We start from the raw sequence: 10,093 nt of genomic DNA on the forward strand, positions 1-10,093 counted from the left end.
ATGGAACGGCCCTCCCAATCCAGCCGGCTCCCAAATCCACTTTTGGCCATTTTAGTATAATTTTAACCGCTTTAACCCATTTGCCTCCCCTCAAATATTAAATACGTGCCCACCATGGCTTGTCCACCCATTTCTGAAAACTTGGCTCCATCAGTTTTACTGTGAGTTTCTTTATATTATCAATATTATTTTCAATTGATCTTTGTGTTCTTAGTAGTTTGCAAGTAGTTATGTTGGGGGGTGTAGGTTGTCTAACTGTTTAACAACGCCGATACCAAGAGATTTGACTCAACCTTTTACAATGAGAAGAAATTAACTTGTTTGAGGCCCTAACCAAGTAAGTTATCCGGATCAGGTTGATGACAGTTATTCATTAGTACAGTTTCACTTGATTTTCTTTGATGATATCAATCCATATAGGACAACAAAATCCTGACGGTCCTAACCGTTGGATCGATGAATGGACTGATATCAATTCTTAGTAGAGCTTATACCAGCCCATATAAATCATTTAGATTGTAATGGATCCATTATAACGGAGAAATAGGCATAAAGTCAAATAAAGGAGGCAATTCGCAGAGTTTTTTACGATGAGATTTTCGTATGGTTATTTGATACTGGTGATAAAAAATCCATGGGCAACATGAACTAAAATACAAGCAAAAGAGCCCCAACCAGCTAACATTTATATCTGGCTTCTTCGATAAATCAAACGAAGAAAATCCAAGAGTTACTGCATAGTAATAGTAAAACTGATATGCAAATAAAATAAACCGGTATAGGTTGTCCCTTTGTGGATCCGATGGTGATGGTGTCAGAATTATACAAAATGTTACTATAAGAGTGGATACGGGTTTATTTGTTTGCCGGCATGATTTATACTGTATTTGATAGACAAAGCGATGATTCGACCATTGGCCTCGGTCACACCAGGGCCATTGGCTTAAATAACATGTATACTTTGACGCCTATGCTTTTTCAGGATTTCTTTGATATTGAGTGAAGCCCTGAAATACACAATTCTTCAAAGAAGAGATGTTAATGTTATGTTGATGAAGGACCAAATCTTTAACTTTCGGTCTTCGTTGACGCGTAAAGCCTGCTGGTGTTTATAATTTTTATCATTTCCGATTCAAACTCTGTTTGCATAAAGAAAATTCAAAATTTGCAGAGGCAAAATATCGATCGGATGTGTACAATATTTCATTACCATTCTGCCGTTTATCTTCTTAACCCAGCAGAAGTTGCCATTTCTATTCTCCATCAGCTAGCTACTAGTGCATTCTCAGCCCGTGTTTCCTACATAGGCTTAGCCGCTTATGCACCCCATCGAATTTTGAACTTAAAATGGTTTCTCTGGATAAACAAATCACCATTTTGTCTCCAACTCTTTGTTTTCCTTTAGGAATCTAAACCACATAATCCTTGATTAAAGAAGTAGAAGCCCACACTTCTTTGTATCAAATCTCCATAATCTTTTGCCTTTTTTAACATAAACCAAAGGAAACTTCTCATTCAAATTGTTTATCTTTCGAAAGCAAAACCTAATATTTTGGAAACAAGGAGGATGGATGACTTGTCCTAAAAGTAACTCAACTACTCCTTTTCATTGTTAGTATTAATTTTGTAGGGAACATAACCAGTCAAACAAAAACTTGTCTATCATCTGGATCATACAATTTAACTAATACCTTCCTATACCGAAATCATGACCATTAATTACTCAGATTAGTCCTTGGTTAACACAAGTAGTACTTGTAATAATCTAATCCAAGGAGATTAGCATGTTCATTGTCTAAAACACCCTTCAAGACAACGTAACCACCTGCAACTTTTTGTTCTATTTGTTTGTCACCCCTTACTAAACCTTTGGCTTTTGGAAACTTGTAGCTGCAACTTTTCCCACTCTTGAATTGTACAAGAGGAATTAAGAAATCAAGAGATCTCTTTTTTTCTCCTCTCTAGAGGAGCTAGCTGGTTGTCTAGACTCTTTCTGCTGCAACAAACAAACCAGAGTTGTTGGCCTATTAATTGCAGATTCTTCAAACTGAGGTTGGTTGGTTATGTTTGTAACTTAAAAACATCTACTTGTAGAAATATCACTTACCCATCTTTGAAAAATTTCATATATTTTTAGCTTAAATAACTTAATTGTTTTCCAGAGTTAGAGAACGTAAATTGGATTTCTTCACTGTTCTAAAGAAAAAGATGTGGTTAAGAATTGATTTCAAGGAAAGGAAAAGATGGGATTTTTATTCTGTCCTACTACAATGAATGAGATTTGGCTTTTGTCTCTGACTTCAGATATTATGTTTTTCTGAAAATACTCGTTTCTTAAAATGTCTGGGATTCAATCTCAATTTCAGAGTAGAGATAATTCTTTTACTCATACACCTTCTATATCTCCTATGTTATCTCCAATAACTCCATCATCATCATCATCTAGCAGTGAACTCAGTCCAGCAATTGTTTTCATTATTGTTATTGTAGCAGCAATTTTCTTTATCTCAAGTTTGCTTCATTTACTAGTCAGGTATCTTTCAAAATATTCTTCTTCTTCATCAATTTCGCAATCAAATAGATACACAGATTTTAATAATTCTGGTTCCGGTGTACTTCAAAGACAACTCCAACAACTATTCCATCTCCATGATTCAGGTATTGATCAAGTTCTAATTGATGCATTACCGGTTTTCCAATACAAAGAAATAGTGGGTTCAAAAGAAGCTTTTGATTGTGCTGTTTGTTTATGTGAATTCTCCGAAAAAGATAAGCTTAGGTTACTTCCACTGTGTAGTCACGCTTTTCATATAGATTGTATAGACAGATGGTTATTATCAAATTCAACTTGTCCTCTTTGTAGAGGAACACTTTTTGCTCCTGGACTTTCAGTTGAAAACCCAATGTTTGTTTTCGATGATTCAAGAGAAGAAAATGAGTTGCAACATGTACAAGGTGTTAATGATAATGGGTTTTCATCAAATCGACAAAAACCTGAAGAAATTGAAGGGATTGTTAGAGAAACTACAAATATAGTTCATGTCAAACTTGGTAAGTTTACAAGTATTAATAATGGAGGAGATAGAGAACAAGAAGGAGAGAGTAGTAACAGTAATAATTTGGACGCAAGAAGATGTTACTCAATGGGTTCATTACAGTACATAGTTGGTAATACAAATCTACAAGTTGCATTAGCTAATCACAAAGATGGTAATTTGAATGTTGAGAAAGGAATGGGAATTGAAAGACAAAAAGGGTATTCAATATTCAACAATGGAGATATAGAAGAAGGGAAGAAATTGAACAATAGAAGCAAAGGCGAGAGCTTTTCAGTTTCTAAAATATGGCTTTGGTCTAAGAAAGATAGTAGTAGTAAACTATCAAGCTCTTCTAATAATTTTTTACCCTAAATGTGTGAATCCAACAGCAACCACTATTCAATGGTAGGAAAACAAGAAAGTTTGGTATTCATCCAATGTAATCAATCTTGTTTTGTATAATAGTTTTGGTAAACGATGAGTCGGTGTTTGTTGAATTGTTTTTTGTTTTGGCGCAAATTGTTTTCGTTTTCTTCTCTAGTGTGTTTGCAGTTTTTGTCTGATTCAACTCGAGTCACCATGCTTTCTCTGAAACTGTAAAAAAACTAAGGAATCCGGGTTTTTGAAAACAACAAATCCTAGTTCCCCCAACATTCAGAGTAAGCTTATGAAAAATTCAAGAGGCGCACAATCTATTTCCTTAAAATTTCAGTCAACAAAATGCATTAATGTCATCACTCACAGGTGCTGTCCACAATTCCACACAAACCACTAAATTGTTAGCCCTACTTTGACAACCCGTCAACAATCAATCGACTATATCACTATCTTTTTTACTCATATAATGGAGGACATTTAGAACATTTTGGGTCATCCAATAAATTATGTTGAAGAAGAATAAAGAAAGCAAAGACAAATGAAAACCACTTCAGCACTGCTAGGTAGTCTTATTGATGGACTAGTCCAACAATTGCTTGATTTTTTTAAGAACGAATGTCCTTGCATTGCTGACTTTTAAAAGAGCAGTAAGATGGCATCCTCCACGCAAATCTAACTTAACAAAAAAGACATTATCTCTGAATATACTACGACACTTACACATAAGATTAAACCACGAAAAAGAATTGCTTCGAACAGAAAAAATGTTTGATACATCAGACAATTTATAAAGTGATAAACGAAATGGATATATTATTGGTGGCAACGTCGCAGACGTTTGTAGGAGGTTTGGCTGAAATTCGTGCAGTACGGTATAAGTACCTGAGGTTTATTCATAGACATCTATGGATCTTTCTTCTTCATCCTCTTTTATGATGTTCATCATTTCCGCAACTTCTTTCATGGTTGGTCTAGTTGATTCTTGGGCAAAGTCAATACATTTCAGTGCCACTTGTAGTAAATGAAGCATTCTTTCTTCACTCGCACCTTCTTTAATTAAAATTTTATCGAAAACTTCGGCAGTCCATTCTTCTCTGACAACTGAATTTATCCATCTCGCCAAATCAACTCCGTTGTTTTGTACTTGTTTTCCAGTCAATAGCTCAAGAAGTAAGACACCGTACCCGTAAATATCTACCTCGAATGTACTATCCGTGCCATCCCTGCTTTGATTTGCTGACTTAAAACTGCCACCCTGAACAGAAGATGTTGATGAGTAGTCTTGGTGTTCTACTATCATTAAACCGTATTCACTTATGCATGGATCCATATTCTTGTTGAACACAATGTTGGAGGATTTTAGGTTTCCATGAGGAATTCCGTCTGCATAGAGCTTCTCATGCATGAAGGCCAAAGTTTCAGCAATTGTTGCTGCAACACTTAGCCTGCTACCCCAATCAAATCTTCCAACATTTTCGTTTTCTGCAGTTTTAACCAAAACTTCTAAGTAACTGAAAAACAAGCATTATCTGTAGATATGAATACATTCGGCTGAAACATGCAAGTAAAATTCGCAAGTAAAGCATTTCATTTTGCAAAGTTGTGCATTTTATATAAACACAATACACAGTGAGATGGGGAAGGAAGTTAGTTACCGTGAAGAAGCTTGAAAAGACTTCCATTTTGTTGATAATTGTAGACGACTAGCTTCTCTTGTTTGGAGCAGTAAAATGCAACAAGATCCATCACATTTGGATGCTTGGCTTGATCTATCCTTTGCATCTTACTTTTGAATTCCTCACTTGAAATGCTCCAATCTTTAATCCTTTTCACAGCCAAAGTCATACCATCCTCGAATATAACCTTGTACAAATTACCATGTCTTCCTCTTCCAAGCAACTCAGCCGGCGCCTTGAGTAAATCCTCGAATTTCAAACCTTTCACTATTGGACTCGTAAGAACAACTAGAGACGACGAGACCATCCCAGTTTCAGAAGTGATCGAATACTCTGACCTGATAACATCCGATTTATAGTCGCTAGAAGTTACTTTGCTATGGTTTTTGCTGCTGCTATCTATACCTGATTCCATCTTAGCAACATCGTGAATTTTTTCATTTTTCGGTTTTTTGTTACTTACTAATTTAAACACAATGAACATGAGAATAACAAGACCAAGAATCATATAGCCTGAATATGTAAGAACTTTCTCAACTGTGATTTTTGATTCCTTTGGGCACTTGTTTGGTAATGGAGATCCACATAAACCTGGATTGCCCATGACACTGTCTACTGAAAAACGGCCTTTAAGATCTGGAATCGGTCCAGTGAAGTTGTTGAACGAAACATTAAAATCCTGAAGATTCTTAAAATCAAATTGGGGTATCTCTCCAGTTAGCGAATTGTTTTGAACAAGAAATGACACTAAACCAGATATCCTTGAGAAATCTGGTAGTACACCAGAGACATTATTATGAGAGATATTGAACCTCTTTAGATTGTTTAAGTTAGAGAGAGAACCAGGAAGGTTACCAGAGAGCTTGTTACCACTCAAAAAAATGTGTGTCAATTGTGTACAGCTTTCCATCCCTTGTGGTATATCTCCAGTGATGGTATTGTTGTTGAGGCTCAGAACTGTAAGTGACTCAGCGGCGCACAGAGAGTCCGCATCAGGAGTTCCAGAAAGTAACATGTTATCGAGAACTATTTTCTTCACAGCAGTTAATTTGGAATTACAAAACACACCTGTCCAGTTGGTGCATGGATCAGTATTGATATCCCAGCCAAGATTGGGATTGCCACTTCCCCCAGAAAGTTGATTATAGAACTTGATCAATGCAAGTTTAACATCATCTTCTTCTGACTGTATCATTTGGAAAACAAGAAGCAGAGAGAAAACAGACACCCATAGTGACATCCGCGCCATTGGGATCGAGAACAGGAGCTGGTGTTCGTGCAAATGGGTATGAACTAATGGTTGGAAGATTTGAGAAGATAAAAGGTAATGTTTTAGTAGCTGGAATGTTCAAGAGGAGAAGCATACGAAGTTGAGATGACATTTAAAATCAAGTGCGAGTGCCATTTGGCTGAGGTTACTATGATGTTTTGTATGTTTATGGCACTGTCAATGGTAAGCAAGACTTGCGAAAAATGTTAAAGCACTTAGAACCAAACTAGCATTTAAATATTAGGTGCCGGCCGTTATAAACAGTTGTTTATGACTGCTTCCCTTTCGATTCGTCGAAGAATCCCTATCTCATAGTATATTATTGTATTGCAAGTACTGTTTATATAGAAGATTATTAAGGTCACCAAAAACTTGGACCACTATCTTAAATTTTGATATGTAGATCAAAACTAAGATGGATATCATTGATCATAAGTAAAAACAATAAGATAAATCAATGATAAAAGAACGATAAAGAAGAAATAAATCTACATACCAAAATAATAATGGAAGACGATGTTTAACATGGTTCGGTCATCTTGACCTACATCCACGGACAAAACCCCATAGGATGAATATTATTGATCTCCATAATATTGAGATGATTTACAATTACATGGAGAAATCTAATTTATAGAGTTAGATTAAACTAAACTAGGGAGGTAGTCATTCTAGGTAATTTATTTAACTTAGCCTTCACTTCACGTGCCTTGGCTGCACGGTCACTTAACTTGGTCTTCACTTCAAGGTACGGTTGCCTCAGACCTTCTCTGCTCCTCGGCTAGTTGTGCACGCATGCCTTGAATATGGGGTTGCCTCGGTCCTTCACTAGATGATGACCTCGGCTACCTTGTATATAGAGAAATGGTATTGAAAGAATAGAATCACAGATTACAATTACAATCTGATCAATATTAAAGTGATGATCGAGTCACTATTAATAAAAGAATCTAATCAGAGACAGGCTGTCAAGAACTGGCATTCTGAGTTGGCATTTTGTTACATCAGAAGGTGACAGTGTTCATAACTGTATCTAGTAAATACAGACAGATGAATGATTAGAGGCACCTGACTGTAGTAACACATACACTAAACACTAGACATACTTCTTAACTCTACTAGCCCCCCTCAAGCTGAGTGTGGAAGGATGAACACTCAACTTGGTGCGTAGAAAATCAAATCGATGACACGCAAGTCCCTTGGTACAGATATCAGCAACTAAGAGATCAGTCGAGATATAGACAATATGCAAAGTCTTGGACTGAAGAAGCTCTCGAATGAAATGAAAATCGATGGCAACATGCTTCATTTTTCTATGCAGAACCGGATTAGATGCAAGAGCAATAGAGCTTTTATTATCACACCCGAGAGTAGGAGAAGATGGAAGAAAGGTGCAGAGATCTTTTAGAAGTTTACAAACCCAAAGAACCTCTACTAAAGTATAAGCTAAAGAGCGATATTCAGCTTAAGTGGAGCTTCTGGCAACTGTTGCTTGCTTTTTGGAGGACCAGGATACAGGATTAGATCCAAAAAAACACACAGTAACCACAAGTAGACTTTCTATCATCTGGATTTTCAGCCCAGTCAGAGTCTGAAAATGAAGATAAAGTTGTAAGACCCTTCTGAAGAATGATACCATAATATGTTGTATGTTTGAGATATCTTAAAATGCGTTTGGCAGCAATAAGATGAACAGATGTAGAAGCACTCATATGTTGGCAGACTTGATTGACGGCATAACAAATCTCAGGCCTGGTCCAAGTGACATACTGGAGTGCCCCAACCAAAGACCTATAATATGTAGATTCAGCTTCAGTGAGAGGAGTACCTTCATGTTTGCTCATTTCAGTATCAGCTACATCTGTAGTGGTGCAAGGTTTAGCATCCAACATGTTGAATTTCTTTAAGAGGTTAAGAACATACTTGGCCTGTGAAAGATGCATTGCAGAATTATTCCTCTTGACTTCAATACCAAGAAAGTAATGGATAGCTCATAGATCTTTAATAGGAAATTGCTGACTGAGAGTAGAAATGACTTCATTGCAGAAAGTTGAAGAAGATCCAGTAATGATAATATCATCAACATAGATGAGAACAGCTGTAATCTGAGAGCCACATTTATGAGTAAATAAAGAAGTATCTGCTAGAGAAGCTTGAAAACCCAGAGCAAGTAAAGAATCCATAAGCTTAGCATACCATGCTCTTGGGGACTGCTTAAGACCATAAATGGATTTGTTGAGTTTACATACATGATGAGGTCTAGATTTATCCACAAAACCAGGAGGTTGTACCATATAAACATCCTCTTGGAGATCTCCATGGAGGAATGCATTACTCACATCAAGTTGCTTGACAATCCAATCTTTATGAACATCAATATAGAGAAGTAATCTTATAGTGGTTGGCTTTGCCACAAGACTGAATGTCTATGTGTAGTCAATACCTTCATGATGACTGTAGCCCTTAGCAACAAGTCTAGCTTTATGCTTAGCAATAGAACCATCTGGATTATGTTTGAGCTTAAAAACCCATTTACAGCCAACTATATTCATACCAAGAAAAGGAATTACATAAGACCAAGTATCAGCATCTTTAAGAGCCTGATTTTCATTTTCTATAGTTGTAAGCCATTTAGGAATTTTACAGGCTTGAGTGTAAGATGTAGGAACAAAAGGAGTAATATGCACCATGAGAGCAGAAGAAATAGCATGCTTAGTAGTAAAGAAAGTTTTAGGCTTTCTGATACCTCTTTTACCTCAAGTAATCATCTGATGAGCATTGTCAACAAATGTGGTAGTAGGAGTTGCAGAAGAAGTAACATCAACAGTTGACACAGTCTCTGAAGAAGCATCATCATTAACTGACACTGTGCTTGAAGTAATAACAACATCTGGAGAAATAGAAGTATGTGAAGTAGTATCTGAAGTATGAGGAGCTGAAGAAGTATTGTTGTCAGTTGCTGAAAGAGGAGATACAATATGCACTGGTGTAGAAGAAATGACAACATCTGAATGGCATAAATGAGAAGTAGTGCTGGTGTTGGAAACTTTGAACAATTTGCAAGCCAGGGCTGGAAAATGAGACTCATCAAATGGAACATGCCTTGATATGTAAACCTTTCTAGAATAAGTTCAAAACATCTATAACCCTTCTGAGAAGAAGAATAACCAAGAAATATACAAAGTGTACTTCTAGGTTCCAATTTATGATGAGTATATGGTTTTAACCAAGGGTAACAAGCACATCCAAATACCTTGAGACTGTTGTAGTTGGGAGCTGCACCATAAAGCTTTTCATATGGATATAAAAAAGAAATAGAGGCAGTGGGCAATCTGTTAATCAAGTAATTTGTTGTCTGAAAAGTATCAACCCAAAAAGAATCATCCAGGTTTGCTTGAATGAGTAATGTTCTGCCAAGACCAACTAAATGTTTATGCTTAGATTCAGCAACCCCATTCTGCTCAGGGGTATGTGGAAAAGTATACGGATGTAAAATACCACTGTTCACTAATAGAGTCTCAAGTGTTATGTTAATAAATCCACCTCCTCCATCTGATCTAATAACCTTAATACTAAGATTAAGGGCATTTTCAACTTGTAATTTGAAATCATGAAAGACAGTTGAAAAATCAGATTTTCTCATTAATGGAAATATCCAACAATATTTGCTATAATCATCAATGATGTTACAATAGTAATTAAAACCACTATTAGACATGACAGGACTAGGA

At 36.3% G+C, this 10,093-nt stretch overlaps 2 protein-coding genes across 2 annotated transcripts; one reads left to right on the plus strand and one right to left on the minus strand.

Annotated features, from left to right (window-relative positions):
* Window positions 1-1,696: 1,696 nt before the first annotated feature.
* LOC113276409 (RING-H2 finger protein ATL46-like) lies at window positions 1,697-3,578 on the plus strand. The gene is made up of 2 exons (XM_026526010.1): window positions 1,697-2,052; window positions 2,163-3,578. The coding sequence occupies exon 2, from the start codon at window positions 2,340-2,342 to the stop codon at window positions 3,408-3,410; it is 1,071 nt and encodes a 356-aa protein (XP_026381795.1). The 5' UTR covers window positions 1,697-2,052; window positions 2,163-2,339; the 3' UTR covers window positions 3,411-3,578.
* A 566-nt stretch (window positions 3,579-4,144) lies between these two features.
* LOC113274213 (probable inactive receptor kinase At2g26730) lies at window positions 4,145-6,422 on the minus strand. The gene is made up of 2 exons (XM_026523678.1): window positions 5,072-6,422; window positions 4,145-4,898 (listed from the first exon to the last, which is right to left on the minus strand). Exons 1-2 carry the CDS (start codon window positions 6,339-6,341, stop codon window positions 4,306-4,308), a joined length of 1,863 nt encoding a protein of 620 aa, XP_026379463.1. The 5' UTR covers window positions 6,342-6,422; the 3' UTR covers window positions 4,145-4,305.
* Between the last annotated feature and the right edge of the window lie 3,671 nt (window positions 6,423-10,093).

This window comes from Papaver somniferum, chromosome 4, assembly GCF_003573695.1.
Source record: "Papaver somniferum cultivar HN1 chromosome 4, ASM357369v1, whole genome shotgun sequence".
Taxonomy (NCBI): domain Eukaryota; kingdom Viridiplantae; phylum Streptophyta; class Magnoliopsida; order Ranunculales; family Papaveraceae; genus Papaver; species Papaver somniferum.

Bases quoted from the DNA above. Each gene is read 5' to 3' on its own strand.
- LOC113276409 (XM_026526010.1), top strand. From the start codon at position 2,340: ATGTCTGGGATTCAATCTCAATTTCAGAGTAGAGATAATTCTTTTACT.
- LOC113274213 (XM_026523678.1), bottom strand. From the start codon at position 6,341: ATGGCGCGGATGTCACTATGGGTGTCTGTTTTCTCTCTGCTTCTTGTT. The intron at 4,899-5,071 runs GTAACTAACTTC...TTAAAACTGCAG, and splicing joins TCTTTTCAAGCTTCTTCACG to AAAACGAAAATGTTGGAAGA.